Below are 23,433 nucleotides of genomic sequence, written 5' to 3'. Positions count from 1 at the left end.
GTCGCACCTACTTAGCAGCCATAGGGGCCTACAGGAATTCTAAGGAGGAGGTCTTCTCCTCCTCCAAACCGGTGGTCAAACTGTATCTGGCGGGCCTCACCAGGCTCTACCTGCCCATCGAAAAGCCACACCCCGTGTGGGATCTCAATGTAGTGTTGGGCGCCCTGGCGCACAAGCCTTTTGAACCAATGCCATCCTGCTCAACCCTCTCTGGCTTGGCTGACTTCTTTCCTCTCTGATCGACCCTCCAAGGTCCAACTTGGGTCCTTCTTCTCCTCTATCTCTACCTGTGGTGTTCCCCAGGGGTCTAACCTCTCTCCGTGGCTGTTCAACCAAGACTTGGCACTTCTTGCCCACCGCATTGCCGCTCTCTGCCCCAACTTTCAGTGCTATGCAGATGACACTGAACACATTTTCAGGCTCCCTTCAGCCACCTCTTCTCCGTTTCTCATCTCTCTCTGTCTGTCTGTCTGCTATCAAGGAGTGGTGTGCCGTCATTGATCTCTGCCTCAATGCCAGTAAGACTGAGATTCTCCTCATCTGCACACCTGCTCCCTCCTTTCCTGTCACTCTCTGGCAGGCCTTTCTTGGCCCTCTTCCTGCTCCCACCTGTGAGGCTAAAAACCTTGGGGTCATCTTCAACTCCACAATCTCCTTCTCTCCTCACATCTCTGATGTCTCTAAGAAGTCACACTACCACCTGCATCTCCTCAGAGGTATTCTTCCTTTCCTCTCCTTCCCCAGAAGCTCACTGTCTCCAGAGCTCTGATTTTCTCTAGGCTGGACTACCGCAACAGCTTCTTTATAAATCTGCCTGCATCTACACTCCGCCCTCTGCAACTCATCCAAAACAGGACTGCGAGACTTGTCCTTGGCCTCAAGCCCAGGGATTGTATCTCTCAGGACTGAAATCTCTACACTGGCTCCCTTTGGCGGTGAGGATTAAGTTCAAAACCCTCTGCATTGTCCACAAGGCCTTCTGGGGACTTGGACCTCAATACCTGTTACGACCCGTTACCCAAAACCCCACTGTCATGGTCACATGCCAGGTAGGCTTAAGACTCAGGGTTCATTTAGGGCCCCAAGGGCCTTGCACTATCCTCATTGACTCTCCTGGAGTCAGTCCTGGCGCCTTTGACGCCAGGCTCATGTTCAGATTGGGACACAATCTTGAAGGGACTATTTTTCATTGAAGGCCTGCAGCCAACATGGAGGCACCCACACAGCCTAGTTCCTAGAACCAGACTGTGCGGTGCAGTGTTTTGGGTGTGGTAGCCCTGACTTCTTTACCTGGACTACTTTACTAGAGGGCTATATAAACCACACCCAAGTTACAGAATGTGTTTCGCATTATTCTGCAGCCAGCAGCGTGACACTCATCGTGTCCGGAGACCAGAATCCAGCGATCCTTGAACAGCGAACCTGCAGAGGAGACAAAAGAACATCATTAGCAGTCTCTGCTTACCTGCAGCTTTCAATCCGTCGAGTATCCGTCTTCCTGCAGCTCGCAGTCTTTCATCCAGTCAGCAGCATCACTGGGACATCACGCACGCACCAGAACGAAGCACCTGGAGGGAGAGAGAAAGAAGGACAACGTTAAAACAGGTTACTGACGGCATTTACGGCAGTAATCTCGAGAACCTCTCGTGACTGGGCATTTCTTGGCCTGACTCCGTTCCGGAAATCTTCACACGCCCAGAAAGACCATCGCGACCTGAAAAGGAATAAAGAACACAGGTTAGCAAAAGAAGACATTACCGCGCCGCACTTCACGCTTAACCTACCATCCATCACACGCTCCTGCGTCCATCATCCGGGTAGGAGCCCGATCCAAGCTGCGCATCCACCGAACCTCCGTGCACCTAAGGGGGAATAAATAAGGAAAAGACATTAATAGCAAGAAAGGAAAGCGAGGACGTTTAAGATTGCTTTAACCATACTTACCTCCTTAAAGATACTTCAGTGGGTTAGCACCAGTGAAGTTAACTCGGTCTCTCAAACCCGCAGAAACCTACACGCCCCTGCACAGAAGGCAGGACGGAGGGCACGCCAGACATCACAACAAGGTGAGGAGTGGGCCATCAGATCGAAGCCAGGGAGAGGGGGAAGAAAACGAAATCTGTTCCTAAGTCCAGTCCTCCTCTGTTTTCAGGCCCGACCTCCATAGAAGGCACCATCCGGAATCGGGAAGGGTCCAGGGTGAATCCGGCAACCAGGGCATAAGGGCGTCCCCGTGGATACCAGGTGAGCGTAACAATACCTTCAACTCTCTCTTCCTAAATATCTTCCCCCTCGAGCTCTTCGCTCATCCACCTCCAACTCCCTCAGGGTCAGTCGCTTCTTCAAACAGCGAGTTGGTGGTAGATCTTTCTTATGCTGGGGCCTCCCTCTGGAACAGCCTTCCAGCCTCTCTGAAACTTGAGGAGAACCATCTCCGGTTCCAGAAGCACCTCAAGACCTTCCTCCTTGCTTCTGCTTTCTCTCCTCCTGTCCCCTGCTGATCTCCAGGCTGAATCTGAAACTGCACTGGTTAGCTGGCTACCCTCTGATCTTGGGCCCGGGTCCCCTCCCCGCCAGTTGCACACCTGCACTGCCACCTGACAACCCTTGCACTGAGGGACTGTTCTGTATCCTTACAGCCCCTACTTGCACTTGTCACTCGATGTCTGCACTTACCCACACTTGCCTCCAGCTGGCCGCACTTTTATTTATTGTCCGTATTGATCTTACTGTTACCCTATGTACTGCACTGTCCCCTCCCCTTCCCCCTCTCCACCCCCCCTGCACTTGCGCAATCTCAATGTAACCTGGCCTAGTAGGATCGCTGTCTCAGTCTTCCCTCTGTTTCCCCTCCCTGCCTCATCGCGTCTTGAAACACTTGTGTATAGGCACATTATAAATGACATGTCATATCATTTCAATGGTGTCCGCGGATATCAGATTGGCCACAATTAAAACAGCTTTGTTGGTGGGTCTCACCTCTGCTCGCAGAGTCAGTGACATCAAGGCTCTGGTGGCATCAGAAACCTATACTACTTTTCACAAAGATAAGGTAGTCCTCCGAACGCACCCTGCGTTCCTGCCTAAGGTATTCTCCGCTTTCCATCTAAATGAGGAGATAGTTTTACCTATGTTTTTTGCTGATCCTAAGGACAATACTCAAAGGGTCTTGCATTGTCTGGATGTCAGACGACCTCTGAAATTCAATCTAGACAGGACCCAGAGTTTCCGCAAGTCAGACGCTCTGTTTGTCACCTACGGGGGGGTCAAGGTCCAGTTATCAGGCATCCAAGGCCTCTATAGCAAGGTGGATGGTTTCGGCCATCACAGAGGCATATGAGGGGCAGCACAAACCACTTCCAGCTAACATGCATGCCCACGCTGTCAGAGCCAAGGTCACAGCCATCTCATTCCAACGGCAGGTTCCGTGGCAGATCATCAGCAGGGTGGCCACCTGGACCAACCCTTCAGCTTTTTAAAAGCACTACTGTTTGGACACCGGCTCTAAGTTAGACGCGGCTTTCGGACAGGCGGTTCTAAGAACTTGTTCGCTTAAGGAGGGTCACCTCTCCACCCTGGTGCTACATTCAGTTGTAATCGCCCATGCAGTATGGAGGAAAGGGGACAGGATGTCGGAGTAATTAATGGTTATTCACCGTAGTGACTAACATACTCCTAGTACATAGTCCCATTTCCTCCTTACGTCCCACCATCCTCCCCCTAATAATACTGGTGTCATTAGGCAATGTTAATATTGTTGACGCGTCAATGTGGACTGAGGAGTGCCGCTGGTGTGCTGAGTCGGGAGTGCATGCTCCCAGAGCCGCGCCTCTGCGTGCCTCTAAATTTAAAGAGGAAGAAGGTTTAGTCTGGTGAAAAAGGTTCCGTCTCCCGTCCCTAGCGAGGGACGCCCATGCAGTATGGAGGAAAGGGGACTATGGACTCGGAATACCTTAGTCACTACGGTGAGTAACTATTAATTTCCTGGGGTACTTGCATTCCAGAATGAAAAGTCCTATCACTACAGTTGTGTTCACTGGTAATGCTTGTTCCAATAGTCTCCACACCAATATCCTGTGTGAGGAGGGGAACAATAACTGCTTCTCTTTATAGTCTCTTGACTCTTGACAATGTGTGTTCCAGATCTCCCTAGATTGGTATTCCATAAAGGGGAAGTTGCAGCCTTGCTCTCTCTGTATTCTTCTTGTATAGCCCTTTGACTGTTGTCTTTGCCGGTTTCTCCCCATTGATGTTTCATATAGGAGGATTTGTGCCACTGCAGCCTTTGCATTAATCCTTTATATCCTCTTGGCTGCTGGCAATGCGGGTTACAAAAATCCCCCAATTGCTATCCCTTATAAGGAGAGTTGCGCCCTGCCTGCCTTATTTCATGTGTTCGGTATTCAAAATCATTAGTTCCAGTTAAATCTCTCATTCAGACAGCCCGGGGGTCACCTGGCGTCTCAGGCAACTCACCGGTCTTACCCTGCCTCTCCTTCTCACTTGTGGGTACTGCAGCGGCTCATCTCGGGTCTGTCTGCACTGCTGTCAGCTTCAGTATGACTGTTGCGGTAAGCACAGTCCATCAGGGGAGCTTTAACAACTTTGTTAGGCCTCCGGTTCTGCTTCCTTGCTTGAGCGGTTCACGGCTTGTTGGGACCTCATCTCCCACACAGCATAGCTTTTCCCAAGGCCGCTTCCAGCTCCCCTCTCTGCATAGCCATGTGTTTTCTCCCTCGTTTGCCTCAGCTAATGCTTCTCCTGCTTCAATGGGTAGCCCACATTCACTCCTGCTGCTGCCTCTGCTACTCCATCAGAGTCTCCTCCTTCGTTCACCTAATCTCATCCCTGAATTTAAATGTCCCGCTCAGGATCTTCAGTCTACAACAACTAGACCGCTCATTGGGTTTCACGGTACCTTTTAATCGTCATCAACTACGAGTCCCTCTTCCTCGTCTCAGTATCGTAGGCAGTATGGGTTCTCAGGTCCACAATGTTTTTGGTCTTTTAATATTGAATTAAATTTAACTGATTTGTGAACTGAGAGTTGTCAAGTTTATGGGATGTTGTAAAAAGAGGTTGTAATTTGCCCTTGTTTTTAGGAAATCTATATAAGGCAGAATCATAATTTGGGGTTATCATGTTTACTTGCTGGACCTCCAATGTACCAACCTTGTTGTTTAGCAGACTTTTCATAGTCTGTGCTTCAGGTAATTCTAAGAGAGGGAATTGTACATTGACAGCATGTGTGAGAAACCTGAAGGTGTCTCATCCGCTAGTCCCCGGAGATCTATCATCCAGTCATCCATGTGGCCAGGATACAGCCATCGCTTTTGGATTCAGTTCCTCCGGGTGGACCAGTGCTGGAGGATCACCTGGGTGAGGGATCTTCCCAACACAAACACTTTCTCACGGACAGCTCACTGTGAGAGAGAAAACTGAACAACACCCAAGCCGTATACCTGACATGTCCCTATACAATGGTCAGGCAGGATCAGGCAATTACTGACTATTACACACACCGGACTTGCATCACACTTCCCCCTTATGGATAAAAGACGGAACACGAAAGCACACTCTGAGCAAGGCAAAGCACACAAGGAAGCAGCAGTTCCAAAATAGCAGTTTAATACAAGACGAAAGATGGCAAGACCGAAGAGGATCGCAAAGAGGGATGAGCCCTTGACCTTTTCAACGAAAGACTGTTACTTTCATGAACCTTCGAGAATGGGAAACGTAAGACCAGGAATCAAGGCTGAAGAATCCTGCATTGTGTTGGAGGTACCCGGGGCTCTTCCGCGTTGATAGTCAAGGCAGGGAGAATTGTTTACCGCTGTGGGTACTGTCCTTGGCTCCTACAACAAAGCAGTGCCAATGAAGTCAGCACATCCAGTGAGTTGGGGTGACTGATATCAGACTGGTTTGTGTTGAAACCAAGGTTGCAAGCTGTAACATTGTATACTGAAAACTGATGAGAACAGTGTATGAAGCGTATGTGGCAAGAGACGTGGACACAATTAAACAGCAGATGAGTGATTGAACTTTGAAGCCAAGACAGAATACCATAGATAGAGTGGTCCAGCACCACGTGGGTGCTCATTCGAAAGTCTCTGTTAGGTATCCAGCTGAAAGGTGGCAAATGTGAAGTGGTACAAGCAAACCCCCATGCACATTCGAAAGTCTTTAATAGTTGATGAAAAAGTATACTGGAAATTGGAATTACTCTGAGCCCGGCGGAGGAAGATTAATTGAACATTGTTTTGAATTGAATTGATTTTGTATTTATATTGCGCTCGTACACGTGTTCAGAGCGCAACAAGGCAAGGGAGGGGTACAAGCAGGGTGGACTGGGAACCAAAAGAGGCCTTGGAAATAATTTTCAAAGTGGTCCCATATTACACATTTTCCCTAAGCCTACCCTTTTTCCTATGGAAAAATTTAGAAATGCAACACAAAAGAGCCCCAGAGTCCTGAGGCCTACCTGGAAATCTCCAGAGTTCCCAATAGGCCAGTACAGCCCTTGGTACAACGGAGAAACAAAACAAACAATCTTACTAGGCCCAGTGACATTGAGAACGTGCAAGTGCATGGGAGAGGGAAAAGGGGAAAAGTGCAAGGAAGGAGGGGAACAGTGGAAAGTACAGAGCAAAGGGAAACAGTAAATAGTAAATAATAAATAAATAAGTAATAAATAACAACAACCAACAAACAGTGGGAAGTGCAGCCAACAGGTGGCAAGTGCTGGTTAAATGCAACAGACAGGGTGAGTCTGGTAAGTGCAGAAAGAAAAAAGGGGGGGCTGTATGGTTACAGATACAGGCCCCAGTGCAAGTGATTTCCAGTAGGCAGTGCGGGTGGGTGCCAGGGTGAGCAGGTAGTCAGAGTGTAACCAGTTGCATGATGCCGAGACAGAATAGATCAGCAGGGGAGAGGAGGAGCTAAGGCAGAAGCAAAGAGGAAGGTCTTGAGGTGATTCCGGAACCGGAGATGGTTTTCCTCAAGTTTCAGAGTGGCAGGGAGGCTGTTCCAGAAGGAGGCCCAGCCGAAGACAGAGATCTATCCCCAGCTCGTTTCTTGGAAAAACGACTGACTCTGAGGGAGTTAGAGGTGGAGGAGCCAAGGGCTCGGGAGGGAAGGTATTTACGGAGGGACAGCTGAAGGTATTTTGGAACCAGGCCCCAGAAAGCCTTGTGGACAATGCAAAGGTTCTTGAATTTAATCCTTGCAACCACTGGGGGCCAGTGGAGAGATTTCAGGTCTGGAGAGATGCGATCCCAGGGCTTGTGGCCAAGGACAAGTCTTGCAGTCCTGTTCTGGATAAATTGCAAAGGGCAGAGACTAGAAGCAGGTAGATTTAGAAAGAGGCTGTTACAGTAATCTAACCTAGAAAGAACCAGGGCTTGAGAGACCTTGAGCTTCTGGGGGAAGGAGAGGAAAGGCAGAATACCTCTGAGGAGGTGCAGAAGGAAGTTTGACTTTTTAGAGACATCAGATTTGTGGGCAGAGAAGGAAAGTGTGGAGTCAAAGATGACCCCAGGTTTCTTAGCCTTGCAGGTAGGTGGAGGGCCAAGGGAGGCCGGCCAGAGAGTGAGAGGAAAGGAGGGTGAAGGCGTGCCGATCAGGAGGATCTCAGTCTGGCTGGCGTTCAGGCAGAGATCGTTGGCGGCACACCAATCCTGAATGGTAGATAGGCAATTAGAAAGGAGAGAAGGTGACCGAGGGATGCCTGAAAATGAGTTGTGTCATCAGCACAGCACTGGAAATGGGAGCAGAAAATGGCGATGCAATGAGCGAGAGTTGCTAGGTATTGGTTGAAAAGCCAGGTTGAGCGGTTAGACCCCTGGGGAACACCACAGGTAGAGAGGCAGATAGATGAAAGGAAGGACCCAAGTTGGACCTGGGAGGGTCGATCGGAGAGGAAAGAGGTCAGCGAGGCCAGAGCCTGATCGTTGATAGCTAGGTTGTCACGGAGACGGTTAAGCAGGATGGTATGGTTTACCATGTCGAAGGCAGAAGAGAGATCAAGTAGGATGAGGACAGAGGGGATGTTAGAGTGATGGTTGGAGAGCAGATCTTCAGATGTTCAGGAGAGCAGTTTCTGTGCTTCTGGTAGCTCTAAAGCCAGATAGATGGTCATGGAGACAACTAACAGAATCAGAGTGAAGGTTAAGTTGAGAGATGGCAAGCTTTTCAAGGAGTTTGCCCAGAAAGGGAGTGATGGAGATTGGCCGATAGTTAGCCGGGCAAGAAGGGTCGGCTGTGGGTTTTTTGAGAAGAGGGTGCACAAGATTGTGCTTCAGGGCGTAAGGGAAGGCTCCTGAGGCAAAGGAGAGGTTGCAGAAATCAGCCAGTGCAGGAGCTAGGGTGTCAATATGGTCTTTGATGCTTTCAGAAGAGCAAGGAAAAACCTGTTTAGACAAGGTTTTCATAGATCGGACTTGTCTGGAGACCTCGTCATGGGAGAAAAGAGGAGAAGGAAGGAGGGGCGGTAGCTGTAGGAACAGCAGAGTTCACAGAGGGGGGCACAAGGGGAGGGGATGAGAGGGTGGATAGGATATCCTGAGTTTTAGAGATGAAGTCGGAGGCAAGGGCCGTGCAAAGAGCCTGGGAAGCGACAGGCGAGGTAGAGACTGCAGTAGGGTTGGTCAGCTCCTTGCAGATTTTAAAGAGCTCGGCAGAGTTGTTAGATGCCGCAGAGACACGGGCTTGGATGTGTGCTCTCTTCTTAGTGTGGACAGAGAGTCGGTATTTGCTTTGGAGCAGGCAACAGGGCAGTTTGTCAGAAGATGAACAAGAGGCCCTCCATTTCCTCTCAGCCCCCCTACATTTACGTTTTAAGTGTAGCAAGGTCAGAGTCATACCCGGAATTGCTTTTGGCTTTGGGCTTCAAGCGGATCCTCATGACAGGGGCAAGAACATCAAGAGCATCTGAGATAGAGGAGTAGAGCGTAGACAGGGCTGTTTCAGGATGTGAGTCAGCCACAAGTGGAGGGGGGGGAGAAGGTAGCAGCGAAAGCTTCAACTGACGCACACTTCATGGGACGGATGTCCGAGAAGGTAGGTGAAAGTGTTGGGGTAGGCTTGGCCTTGGGGTAGGGGGGCAGAGGGAAAGATGGAAGGAGAGGAGGGATTGATCGTTCCAGGAGAGGGGAGTAGTCAGAAGGATGGCGAGGGGGAGGTCAGCGGAGATTAAGACATCAAGTGTGTACCCTGCAGAGTGAGTCGGGCTAGAGGGGAGGAGAGGTCAGCCCACTCAGAGAGGAAAGAGGCGATCTGACCAGGGGGGCCGGTAGAGAGTAGCAATAGTAAGAGAGTGGCTAGAGGAGAGAGAGAGAGCCTGCAGACAAGGCATTCGAAAGAGGCGTAAGTCTGCGTGGGAATGATAGAGACAGGAACCCCACTCGGGAAAGATCAGGGCTACACCCGGCCTGGGCCGGCTGGGCCTGGGTGCAGAGAGGATCTTGTAGCCGTCAGGGAGGAAAGTGTCAAAGCTTGTGACAGAGCTGGCTGTGAACCATGTCTCGGTATGATCGAGGACATCAAGGTCTAGTTCTTCCAGGAGGTGGCAGATGTCAGAGGAGTGTTTGACAGCAGAGCGAGATTTGAAAGTGGCAAAATGAAGAAGGTTGCCACCCTTAAAGGCCTTCTGGGGAGCGGGACAAATCAGAGGGACGCCCCGCGGTGGTGAGGAGGGAGCCTGAGGAGGGGCAGAAGAAAGAGGAAAGGTCAGGATAGCCAAGGGAGAGGGGGGCACAGCAGGAGATGAAGGGAAGTTTATGAGATAAGGGAAGCACCTATCAAAGAGGAGGAGATTTGCCTGAGGGCCTTGGACCATGACTGTGCTATTTAGGTAGACATTGATGATGACCTTAGAGGAGTCAAAGTGAGGCATAAGGGCTTCGCGGCGGGTGCCACCATTGATGGGAGAGGGGGAGACAGGACAGAGCACAGAAATCAAATGAAGAGTCCATAGATCCGGCAAAGGGACGACAAAGAGGAAGTCAGTGAGGGTTTGTCTGGAAGAAGCGCTGGAATAGGTATCAGCGATGGGGAGACCTTGGTTGGCGGTCAAGATTTCCTTTTTAAACTTCTTCCTTCCAGACTTAGTGAGATGGGAAGGATAGTTGATACAGAAGCAGTTGGAGTAGATTGGAGAAACAGAAAGTGCCATGGGGGAGTAGAAAGGAGAGCAGTGGAAATAATAGTTAAATGCAGCGGTATGAAGCAGTCACTGGGCCAGCAGGTTATGGAGAAGAAATTCAAGTTATCAAAGGAACACAGCTAGTTTTAGCCTAAGCAAAATCTAAAAGCACAACAAAGTTGGACTTTCAAAGTTACAGCTAAAGCACAGCTAGGGTTGACTTTCAAAATTACAGCTGAAGCACAGCAAAGTTTGACTTTCAAAGTTACAGCTAAAGCACAGCTAGGTTTGACGTTCCAAGTTACAGCTAAAGCACAGCTAGGTTTGAAATTAAAGTAGTATCAGGTGCTATAGGTGGGTGCAGTAATGTATAGCATTAGAGAACAAGCAGAGAAGGGAAACTAAAAGACAAAAATGAGGTAAGGGTAGTCAGAGGTACTAACAGTGAAGAGTGAGGGTGCAGCATCATGGATGACTGTGTGCAGGGGTCCAGTGAACAATCACATTTAGCAGACAGGGAGTAGACAGGGGCCTTTGTTGTAGGCCTTGAATGCTGGTACTGGCTCCCGCCTGCTGGTTTCTCCTATTGGTCTATATAGACCTGTGCAACTAATTGGAGGGGAAGACCAGTGGCCAGCCCAGGCAGTTACTGCAGATAAAAGGGATCTGACTCTGACTGAGGGGGATCCGAGATCTGAGCCCGAATGAGGGGGATCTGAGATCTGAGCCTGGCTAGGGGGAATCTGGGGTGAACCATGAGTCACCCGAGAAAGAATATTCGAACGGATTGTGTCCTCCCACATATTCCTTATCTTTGATAAATCCACTTCCAGCTTGCTGGCCTCGGAAAACATTTTCACAGTAGAGGGCGCTGCTCATCGATATCCCTCGAGTCGGTGTGCCTCGAAGGCCTCCGTATCGGCGCTGACGTCACCATAGGTATAAATAGTCTTGCGCAGCGTCCGTTGCTCAGTTCCGTTTTTCCGTGCTTTGTAAGCCTCGGAGACGCAATGCTCGGTTCTTCAGTAAACTCTTAGAAAAACTTTAAAAATCTTCATCCTACGATGGCATCTTCGTCCGCTTCATCGACGCGCAAAAAATATGTCATTAACAGATCCTCACAGGATCTGCTTGTGGTGCCTGGGATCAGAGCACCAGTGTTCGGAATGTGAGGAGTGTATGTCCATGACGGCGAAAGCCTTGAAGGAGCATAGGGGGGGAAGCTGGAAAAAGGTAAGACCGTTAATTCCTCTAACCCTTCAAAATTGTCCTCGGCTGAGTCGAGACATTCGTCTCCTCACCATTGGAAAAAACATTCTCGCTCGAGATCTCGAAGTGGTTCTCACCACTCATCTTGATCGAGACATTCTAAGGAGAGTCTTCATAGATCTCCTTCGTCTTCATCCTCTAATTCTCCAGAAAGGGTCACCTGCCCCACTAAACACAGCTCTCCAAGTAAGTGGGAGGAATTTCGCAAACAAATGCTTAGGGTCTTCGAGAACGCAGTCTTGTCCCTCTCGGAGATACCTAGAGTTGATACCCCGGGTGAAAGACCCGAAGAACAAGAACACTATGGGTCGTCGAACCCGGCAACTAAAAACCCTCAAGAGCGTCACAAACCCTCAAGGAAAGACAAGGATTCTTCAAATAAAACTGTGTCGACACCGCCTTTGACAAACAAAACTGTGCCATTGATGCCGTCGTCGACACCGTTGTTGACCCTGATGAAAGAGAGGCCTTCGAACCTCCGGCCCCAACTGCACCATTGGCACTAGGGGCATCGAAAGCGCCGTCGACAATATTGACGACACCGAGTAGAATTCCGATTCTCTCTACGACATTCAGGCCATTCTCGAGTATTTCAACGCCCTTTGTAAGTTTGTCGAGACCTATGACGTCTACATCGACAACTACAACTCTATCCCAAGCAGTGTCGACCAATTTGGCACCATCTTCTCTTAAAATGGGTTTTACCCTTTACCCATGCTCTGACTACTTCAGAGCTTTATCCTCTATCTATGAGGAAGGAGAAGACTCTGATAAAGAGAGGCCTTTTGGTTCCTACTGCAAGAGTTCCTATTCCAGAGGAGCTAATATCTGAGGAAATTAGATTAAGAGATCTTCAAGAATCTTTACAAGATGCCAGTGGCATAGAGACCTCTCCAGATGCGGAATTTGCCAGACCAGAACCTGAAGAGCATGCAGAAATGTCTTACAGAGCCCTTATGGCAAGAATTGTGGAGTTCATGGGATGGTCAACACCTGCACCCTCTTTCCAACAAGATGACCTAACAGACATCTTAGATAAAGGGCCTCAAGAAAACCCTATACTCCCTTTTCATGCAGCATTGCAGAGAAAAATAGCTGCAAATTGGGAAACATCGGAGGTTATCCCTGCAGTAAACAAAACGCTCTCTGTGAAGTACAGAGTGTCAGCCTCAGACCCTGTATACTTAAGTAAAAATCCCACCCCAGAGAGTTTAGTAGTGCAGGCTGTGATGTCGTCAAGTAGTAAATCGGCATACCCCACTATACCACAAGATAGAGACGACAAATGATTTGATGCCATGTCTAAAAAGATCTTTTTAGTTTGCAGCATGGCACTTAAGTCTATTAACGCCACTTGCACGCTAGCGAGATTCAGTCACACCCTTTGGGAATGCGCTTCATCGGTGGCTGACCGTCTCCCAGAAGGGGAGGAACGAGACGCATTCTTGAATATATTCAAGGATGGGAAGGATGCAATGTGTGAGTCCCTCCAAACAGGTCTCGACTCTGCTGACCGCATCAGCAGAGTCATGGCAGCGAGTACCACAATCCGCAGATTTGCATGGTTGGGGAAATCTGGTTTTGCTCCTAATGTACAAGCCAGGCTTCTGAATATGCCCTTTGATGGCACCTCACTATTTGTCAAGAAAGCTGATGACCGTTTGGAGAAATTGAAAACCTCAAAGGCAGCAGCCAAATCCCTTGGGGCTGCAATTCGTCAAATTCCCAATCACCCCACAGGTACATCATGGAGGGGGACGCCCTTTCATTTTTACTCCGCATTCGGAAAAGGCAGAGGGCAGCCAGCTCAAAGGGGCCAGAGACGATTCACCCGTGGTGGACGGGTCAAAGGTACCAAGTCTGCATCAGCAGGTGCTGCTTTACCCTCAGCATCTGTGTCAGCCGCTCCTAAACCCCTCTGAGGTCTCCCCACACAGAACACCAGTAGGAGACAGGTTAACTCAACATGCGACGGAATGGGAGGCTATTACGTCAGATGCTTGGGCATTGGAAACAGTTGCCCAAGGTTACTGCCTGCCTTTCCTACACACTCCTCAGAGTCATCCACCGGGGAACAACTCTTTGAAGTTTCCAGACCCGCTCCTTATGCAAGGGATTTCAGACCTGCTAGATAAAGGTGCCATAGAACCGGTACCTGTAGCGGAGAGGAACAAGGGTTGGTACTCCCCCCTACTTCCAAATACCAAAGAAGGAAAAGGAGGATTGAGACCCATCTTGGACTTGCGAGAATTGAACAAATTCCTCAGGAAAGACAAGTTCAAGATGGTAACCCTTTCTCAGATCCTTCAGGCCCTCCAGTTTCAGGATTGGTTGGTATCTCTGAACCTTCAGGGTGCTTACTTTCATGTGCCAATTCATCGCAAGCACAGGAAGTACCTGAGGTTCGCCATTGACAGCTCCCACTATCAATTTTGGGTTCTGCCATTTGGGCTGACCTCTGCCCGAGGGTCTTCACCAAGTTAATGGCGGTCGTGACAGCAAGTCTAAGGAGGGAAGGGATTCATGTATACCCCTAACTGGACGACTGGTTGATCAGAGCAGTGTCCCCGGAACAAACTCAGGTCCATCTAGATTGTTTGCCACTCCCTCCACCAACTGGCCTTTTCCCTCAACTAAAAGAAGTCACAGATGATACCATCACAGAAACTCCAGTTCATTGGAGTGGTCCTGGACACATCCCTGGGAAAAGCCTTGCCACCAGAAGTGAGGGCTCAAGATATTCTACAGATGGTCACCAGATTTCAAAATGCCCAGAGTCTACCAGCCTTCGACATTTTGCGGTTGCTTGGCCTCATGGAACCCTGCATTTTTCTAGTGCCAGAGGCTCGCCTGAGAATGCGATTTCTACAGTGGGCACTAAGCACCCAGTGGTCACAATTCTCAGGAAGAATGTCAGATCTCCTACAAATCCCAAACAGAGTAGCACGAGACCTTCAGTGGTGGGCCTGTCGGGAGAACATCTTGAAAGGAGAACCGTTTTGGCAACCATGGTCAGAGATAACAGTAGTCACGGACGCTTCACTCACAGGGTGGGGAGCCCATGCCAACGACTTAACCATCAGCGGTCATTGGTCTCCATCGGAGTCCAGACTACACATCAACATATTAGAGATGAGAGCGATCAGGCTAGCACTGAAAGCTTTCCTGCCATCAGTACAGGGAAAAAATGTTCTGATAATGACGGACAACACAGTGGCCATGCACTACCTCAACAAAAGATGCGGCGTAGGGTCACTGCCACTGTGCAGAGAGGCAATGCAGCTCTGGTTCTGGGCAATTCAAGAAGGACTCTCTCTATCGGCAGTTCACCTAGCCGGGGAGAAGAACACGGCGGTGGACACTCTGAGCAGGCAGAACACAGTCTCCCACGAATGGGAGCTAGCTCAAGAAATCCTTCAAGAGATCTTCGCCCTCTGGGGAACCCCTCAGGTGGATCTGTTCGCCACCAGTGTCAACCGGAAGTGCGATCAGTATTGCTCAAGGGAATTTCCCACGAGAGGAGCTCTAGGGGACATGTTAGATGTGGACTGGGAGTTTCCACTTCTGTACGGGTTGCCTCCAGTCCCCGTCATTCCTCAAGTGATCAGGAGGTTGAGGAGATTCGGGAAACCCATGATCCTAATTGCCCCGGATTGGGCCAGGAGAACGTGGTACACAAATCTTCTAGACATGTCCATCTGTCCTCCGATTGGTCTTCCACAAAGAGAGGATCTTCTCTTGCAAGAAGGAGGTCAGGTTCTTCATCCGGATATCAGTACTCTCAACCTTCACGCTTGGTTTCTGAAAGGTTGAGATACAAAGATAGGGACCTCCCGGATGGCGTAATGGAGGTGTTGCTTTCAGCCAGGAGGCCAGCAAGTAAATCTTTATACCGCTGCCGTTCGAACAAATTCTGCAGCTGGTGTAGAGATAAGAATATTGACCCTTTTTCATGTAGTACAACAATGGTATTATCATTCTTACTCTATTTGGCAAAATCAGGCCTTCAATTTGGCACAATCAAGGGTTACCTCGCTGCGCTGTCAATCTTTAAGCGCACTGCTGAGGAACATTCATATTTCAAGTTGCCCATAGTCATTCAATTCCTGAAAGGATTGACTAATGTCTTTTCCCCAACTCCTTTTCAAGTTCCCCTGTGGGATTTAAATCTAGTCTTAAAATCTCTAATGTGTACTCGATTTGAACCTCTTCATTCCTGTCCATTAGGGTTCCTCACTCTAAAAACAGTCTTCCGAGTGGCTTTAACTTTTGCTAGAAGAGTGAGCAAAGTACAAGCTTTATCTTGCAAACCTCCTCATACAGTCTTTCACAAAGATAAGGTCTTCAAGTGAAGCCAAATTTCCTCCCAAAGGTGGTCTCGGAATTCCATATCGCACAAAAAATAACCTTGCCTTCATTTTACCCTCCTCCTCATCCAGGGAAAGAGGAAGAGAGATTGCACAGGCTGGATCCAAGGCATGCCTTGAGTTTTTACATTAACAGAATTGCAAGGATTAGACAAGCAGATCAGCTATTTGTGGGATATGCGGGACATAAACTAGGTTTACCTATCACGAAACAAACCATCTCAAGATGGGTAATACTAACTATCAAAGAGTGCTATACATTAGTACGAAAAGAGCCTCCTCAACACCTCAGGGCTCATTCAACCAGGGGTATCGCAGCCTCTTCAGCTCTCCAAAGAGGAGTTCCAATTAAAGACATATGTGAGGCTGCCACATGGTCGTCTGCACATACATTCACCAAATTCTACAGTCTAGATTCCCGCACTAGCCAGGAGACTGAAATTTGGGAAAGCTGTGTTGCACTCTGTCCATTTTTTAAAAAATAATTACATTTTACTCCACCTCCTATACACTTACTGCTTTGGAAGTCTATCAAGGATAAGGAATACGTGGGAGGACACAATCCATTCGAAGAACAAGTTACTTACCAACTGTACCTTTCTTTCGACTGGATGGTCCTCCCACGTATTCCTTATCGCCCCTCCCATCCTTCTCCGCAGTAAAACTTCCCCTGTAGTTGCAGCCTATGCTCCTTCAAGGGAACTAACCATCTCATACAAGGCAAATACAGCACCTCTATGGTGACGTTGGCGCCGATGCGGAGGCCTTCGAGGGACACCGACTCAAGGGACGTCGATGCGCAGCGCCCTCTACTGTGAACATTTTTTACGAGGCCAGCAAGCTGGAAGTGGATTTATCAAAGATGAGGAATACGTGGGAGGAACATCCAGTCGAAAGATTGTTACAGTTGGTAAGTAACTTGTTCTTCTACAAGAAATTGGAATGAGTAAATTTACAAACATTGTGTTGAAAGGATCTGGGCCTGGCTTAGGGGGATCCGAGGTCAAGAGAGAATTGCCTAAAAAATTGAGTACTTTTGAAAATCTGAAAAAGGTAAAGAACTTAACGTTTGTTTGTCGCATCAGGCCCTTTGAATGAAGAGACTTTGAAAGGCAAAGAGACTTGGGCATGGAAGGCCCTGGTGCTAATGATTGAACTGTATCTTCGTGCTAGAGAAGCCAGAGACTGTGCTAAGCTTGAGTGTACCGCCTTGTCCCGTGCTGAAAACGTGGGGATGAGGGGGCCAACGGTTTGAACATCCTGACATATCATTTTGTGAATACTTTTTTCTTTTTCGTAACATTGTTTCCCACACTATTTGTATTTAGAGGAGGTAAGGATTGGCAATACGTTTATTAGTATAGGCCCTTATATTTCGACAAGACACTACAAGAACTGCGTTATTATTTTTTAATGGTTGTAGCTTGCTCCCATCTATAGATTTAGGTTTAGATGGGCGTTTTTCCAACCCTTTTTTGAAGTTCAATAAACACCCTTGAACTGTGGTCACTTGTGTCTGTCTTACTGTTGATACTATGCCTTCCTTACACATGCCATTAGGTGTTAGCGTATTATGGGAATCCAAAATAGGAAGTGGCACTAGCTGTAGAGGTGTCTAAGGAGGAGGTAAAACATTTGAGCAGGAGGTGGTGAGAGGAGTTAAGAAGGAGATGGCAAGTGTGACTAAAGTGTAAGGAGACCGTAGAGGTGGAGAGGAAAATTACTAAGAGTTGGGAAGGATGGCCCCTGTTTTAATCTTTGAGGGTATCATAAACGGGGCTTTCTTGAAGGAGCAGATTGTTTAAATGGAGTGTTAGCCTCATATGAATAAGTATTATGCCTAAGACACAAGAAAAAGAAAAAGAAATCACAACAATCCCAAATGCCCCTTCACTCTGGAATTTGCCATGGTTGCATTTAGTTTTAGATTGCACCCTAGTCCCTGAACTTATGTTTGCAGCTCAAGTGATGTTTAAAGGATGTTAAGAAACCTATGATCATTGATTGTATCTTACATTTTGGTATCAAGTACCTATACAAGACATTTGCTGCTGGACAATAACCCATATTTAAAAGGTGCTACCTATGGCCATCGAAATGAATGGGACAGCAGTACATATGTAATGTTTGTGTATTTTGTTTATATTTTAATAAATGCTGTTTGTTTTTCTTTACCCGAAACTTTGATGAAATTTACCAAATGTGTATTTGTATCTTTTGCATTTTGGACATTGCTTCTTAGCTTTGCCTCACTCAGCTTGCAGGTGTGTATGGCTGGAGAACAGGAGAGCAGCGTATCTCAAAAGTGATTTTTAAGAAGCTGGTGTAAAGTCACAATTTAGTGTTGGCTTTCAAGAAATGTGATATTTCGATATTCTATATTAAACATAGTGTTCACATGCTGCATCTTGATGTCTTTAAGCAGTTCTGAGCTTTCTGCACATGTGCTTGCCTTTGTTGTGGTCTGCTAAGCGGTGTTATGTAGCTGACACCCTTCAGGACATTGCTGGTTTAGGTGCATAGATTCCTGGCCCTTCTGCTGAGTTTTGGTTTGGCTGGGGTCTCTGCTTTTTACCACTGGGAATACTGGTACATGTAGTTTCCTGGAAAAGGTTGAAAGAAATTGGTCAGCATCTTGATCGGGTGGTACTCTGCACAAACATACTGGCACTATAAGAAGGCTCCGTGATTAGGGCCCTCCCAACACTCACCTCCTCTCTCTGGGCTAGGACTGGCTCTGGCTCCCAACCTGGTAGACCCCCAAACCGCAGGCAAATTGGGGTACCCACCTACTTTGACAGGTTCAGACTACTGACACTGCCTCATAATGCAGGTACAGTTAGATTCTCTTTAGGCATAAAGACGATTGGACAAAAGAAATCATCCAGGGGTCACTGGGTGAAACAACATGGATTGTTCACTGCAGAGAGTGCCGTGTGTGTCAGTTGATATTACAAATGTCGAAACCAGGTATTGTATGTCTAGTAGCTTTTCCTTAGACGTTTTGGCATACTAATCGTTTATCCTCTAGGGCGTGTGTATTAATGTACACAGGAGTGTTTCTGTTGTACCATATGTTTGTGTTCACAGGGACATGAATCATTTCCTTTATGTTGCTGAAAGGCCTAACGACATGGCATAGTGCCTCAGATATGACCGCCTTTGCACGATAGTGGGTTTTCACTTACGTGCCGAGTGCACAGGCATGTTCCTGTTTTCATTTCGGTTCTTCTAGCCTGAAAAAGCGGTATTGGTGATTTTGGCCTCCGAACAGGATTTTGTAGGGTTGTGGTTCATGGCTGGGTACGCTTACATTTTAGCCATGTTTGTATGTCTCAGTATTGCCATCAGGTTTTACAGTGCTAGTCTACTTCTACTGTGAAACCTGTTCGTGGACCGTGGCTTTCTCTGGTTCCCCTCACACTTCTGTTACTTGTATGGGAGATTTCCGTGGCAGCTCTTTGTTTTATTGGGATTTGCCCTAGGGGAGTTACACATGCTAGTACTTGTTATTTCTTAGCCTGCTTCCGAAACTTCGTGTCATAATTTGTCAGTTGCTACTGCTATTCCATTATAACCCTTGTGATGCTCCGTTTATCTGTGGATGGCTGAGGATGCCAATCATGGTAATGCCACTGGGGCATTTAGTGCAGGGATCCTCTCTAGTGGGATGAGCACCAACTCCACAGTCATCTCCTCTTCCTGCTCCACCTGCCTGCTAGAGAATGCTGGCCCTACACAGATGCCACAATCTTAGGGGAGTGCAGTCTTATTTCCACTCCCCTTTCTGACAACACATTCCCGGACCAGGAGGTGTGAGTTAATAGAAAAAGTGGTGAAGAGGAAAGGACGTGTGAACTGCAAGTGGCGTGGACTCGAGAGTAAGGGAGATTATGTGGTAACATGATGAATGGGGAAGCACTCTTGCAAGGATGTCTGTAGTGAGCATGTGAAAGTTCAAGGGCCTTGGTCCTGCTTTCTAAGATAAGCGTATTCTGCTGTTTTCCATGCCAGCTAGCTTCCTGAAGCTATTCACTCACATGCTGCTGTCATGCTGGGCTCTCTGCAACAGTGCTCTCTGCACTACAGAGCTACCTAATTTGTGATGTGGGATTTCATATCTCTGCAGGTGAAATACTTGAAGAAACCTGCAAAAAATAATCACTGACACAGATTTCAAACGCAGAGGCGAGTGTGATGTATAAAGATAATTAAAAGTAAAACTCAATAGTTGAGATCATCATTCCATGCGCCTCATATTCAAGAATAGGCTTCTGGGGAAAAAGCCATTGACATTTGAATTCTTTTTAGTTTTTTTTTTCTGAATCTCTGGCCCCCAGGAGTCACTACTGGACTGACCTAGAAAGAGAAACCTCTGTACCTAGCCCATATGAGGCTAGGAGTAGGTGAAGGGAAGTGTGTACCTCATGACTTGTGTGCATATCATAACGTAAAGATGTTTAATAAGCAATGAGTTTGTTGCATTCATAGACTGGTTTGAAAGAAGCAAGGCTGCCTTGGGCAGTTCTTTGAAAGGCTAGTGGGAGGGCCGAGTTGTGGCTACACCGAACCCCAATGGCAAGGTACAGTTTACACCATTGAAAGATGTTGATTGTGGTTCTTCGAAACAAGATGCTATTAAAAGAGCTCTCTTTCTGTCACGTACGCCGTACAGTACCTCTCTGCCTCTAATTAGCAAAGGGGCCTCATTTGGAGTATGTTCAGCTAATGATGTATGACGTTACAGCACCATACTGCAGCACCATACCTGACTGCTACAGCAATTCATTAATTTGTAACTGCTTAGCATACAAATTACAGTTGAAACTCATTCGTTTTCCATCAATTCCAGGTTCCTACTGCGTGTGTTGGGACTATGACAGAACTGCATATTAGACGTTTCTGCTAACTTAGCACCCACCTGGATGCCGGGGTGCTGTTTTGTAATCACATTCCGTTATGATTAAAACTGTTTAGGAATGTACTTGAATCGTTCCGTTCTCAATATGTTTAATTAAATTGTCAAACTAGTGAGGCCTTCTGCCGTTGCACCCTAAAAGGATCTGCATCTTAATTTGAAGCAACATTTCCCATATTTCCTTGTCCATTACTTCATGAAACATAAGAGCCATCCATGTTTTGTATGTTGATGAGGAAAGAACATGGGTTTCTGTTCATTGATGTGAACAATGTTGAACCAAGAGGCAGAAGAAACCGACTCAATTGTATTTATTTTTGCCTCTCAGAATTCATAAAGGAAGATATATCATGTTGCCTTTTTTCATTGCCTTGCAGGGTTGCTCGTGGTCTGTGATTTTTGTGGATTTCGACGCTCATAACAGAAACAGGCAAACTCTTTGCTCCTTGCTACCCAGAGAGTCCCGGTCTCATGTAAGTAACATCAGTTGAATTTGCTCGCCTCCTGAAGAACACTTCACTCCACCCTATTACCTGTCCTCTATTATATCCCTTGTGGTTAACAGTACTGTGCGGACATGTTTCTCTGATATGTTAAAATTAGGAATATGCCAAAGTTTCGCTTTTTTGAGGTATTCCGACAAAATTCAAGCTATTGGTTGAATTCTCTAACGCTTTCGATCACTTAGCAAAAGTTGAATAGTTTATGCTAGTAAATGCCAAATGGTGATTTCTAAAAAGTTCCCTTATGTACAGAAATAAGCATTTCACAAAAATTCAACACCAGTTGGTGTCTTGCTGATGACTACTCGCTACTTTCTGACTTCAAAGCTTTTGCTTCAGAAGTTAATAAAAGAAACATTCGGACAAGAAAGTGATTTTTGATACGTTTGTAAAGTGTGTTTATTCAATTTGGAACCTTAGTTTTGAAATGACTATTTAGTGTAGGCAGAATGTATTGATTTTAGTAGTCATACGAATACTAAAACATGCTGTTCATTGCAACCAGAGTTAAAATATCGAATAACTTTTAAATAGAGGTGAATTTCGGAATAAGTTGCTGAAGCAATGTGTGTAATTTAGTTGTATGCTTTTACGTTTATGCCATGAAAAACTGCTTTATGTAGTATCTCACTGTATATACATGGACATCTATCCACTGGGTTAAAGGAGAAGGATATTGTGGATTAACTTTATTCTCACATCTGGAGACTTTTTGGGGATGGGCACTAGTTTAACCTGTGTACATTGTGCTTAGATGATTCAGAATGCAATCTTTCCCTTTTACCGTTTTGTGCAAAATAAATAGATGCGTTAATGGTTTGACGTATGTCACCAGTTGAGTGCAAATGTGCGTTTAGGATTTAATCAAAAAAGCTAGTTGCCACATAGCAGGAGATTTGTGCTGCCCTCGCCATATCTCTTAAGTAACAAACACTCTTTGGCTAACCACTGTCGCAGCCCAATAAGAGACTGATCTTTAGTAAAAAAAAAAAAAAAACGTTCTGTTGATCCTTAAAATTATGAAAGATGTATAGTAGCTTCCAGTAATTATTTACAAGGTGTAGGCATGTTGCATAGAAAATAATCTAGTACTTTGGAGTTCAGCAGCCATATTCTACTTTGATCACAATTTAGCAGTGCCAATGTTATTAGAGCAATGCTTGCCGTTCTGGATTCAGACAAGGTGGTCAAGGAAACTAACCGTTTAAATGCCTATCACATATAAAACGGTGCCAGAGATGGTCTAGCTTTCCCTAGAATCTATTTACTTATCATCCCATAAGATATTCAACCCCAGAATCAAGGACAAAACCTTTTGAAATGCAAATAAGTTAAAGCTTTAAAGAAAATGATCTCATGGCCCTGCCACTTAAAGCGAGATGGTGGAATCCAAGGACAGATCCTCTCTCCACTATGCTCAACAGTCACTGCAAATACACTTTGCAGGCATCCTTTACTAATGGATTCCTATGGAATCTGTCTGGTCTTGACAAGGTGCAAAACCAAAGCGTATTCCATAGGAATCCATTTGTTGTATACCTACATAAAAATCTCATGTAGTTGTACAACGAAGCACACTGACGATCTGGCAGAAGAGTGCATGATGGAGACCTGATCGCCACTATGTGCCCCTCTTCTCTTCTGGGCAATGCTGCATGGGCATCCCACAAGCGAGGCAGGGTAACTGCTGTTACCATCGTCAGCTGGGAGAGGGGCAGCCCCAACCTCCCCGTGCCTGCTCCTCTCCTCCCCCCAGCTACGGAGACACGCAGTCTTGGCAGCACAAAGCCACGGAAGGGTAAGGTGCGAACAGTCATCTCACCCTTCCTCCAAACAGCAAGGTGCTAAGCGCCACAAGGAAAACAACTGTCAGGCAGGGCCCAGGTTCAAAAGATCTGCCCCCACCAGGGGGTCAGACAGTCGGCTATCCGGCCGGGGGCTGCGACAACAGCAGCCCCCACCACATACACAACAAAGACCCAGGGCCTCCCTGGGTCCTATAAATGAGAGCAGCATGCTCAGAGTAAACACAATCTGTTTGTGGACCCTGAACAGGGACCCAAGCAAACAGGAGGTTCACTGTTTACTCAGTGTCTTCCAAATCTTCTTGCTTCTTTACCACAGAACCCGCCCACCCTACAAAAAGGGGAGAACAACAAAAAGAAGTACAAGGCACTGTACGGTGCCCACAACAAGTCGTGGGACACAAGAAGGCGGCATGGGTCCGAGGGGGTA

The 23,433-nt window shown here is 47.1% G+C and overlaps 1 protein-coding gene across 7 annotated transcripts in view; it reads left to right on the top strand.

Moving 5' to 3' along the window:
* The window catches only part of PHKB (phosphorylase kinase regulatory subunit beta), a 2,092,963-nt gene that overhangs the window by 1,129,634 nt on the left and 939,896 nt on the right, over positions 1-23,433 (top strand). For all 7 annotated transcript variants that reach the window (XM_069607056.1, XM_069607058.1, XM_069607055.1 and 4 more), the window contains one exon: positions 21,073-21,168. In XM_069607056.1, the coding sequence (XP_069463157.1) occupies positions 21,073-21,168 (96 nt within the window). The remainder of the gene's footprint in view (positions 1-21,072; positions 21,169-23,433) is intronic.

The sequence above is a fragment of the Ambystoma mexicanum genome, chromosome 1p (genome assembly GCF_040938575.1).
Source record: "Ambystoma mexicanum isolate Mex_15411 chromosome 1p, UKY_AmexF1_1, whole genome shotgun sequence".
Classification (NCBI taxonomy): Eukaryota; Metazoa; Chordata; class Amphibia; order Caudata; family Ambystomatidae; genus Ambystoma; species Ambystoma mexicanum.
The sequence above is the reverse complement of the archived record's forward strand: the minus strand, read 5'-3'. Positions and strand labels throughout refer to the sequence as shown.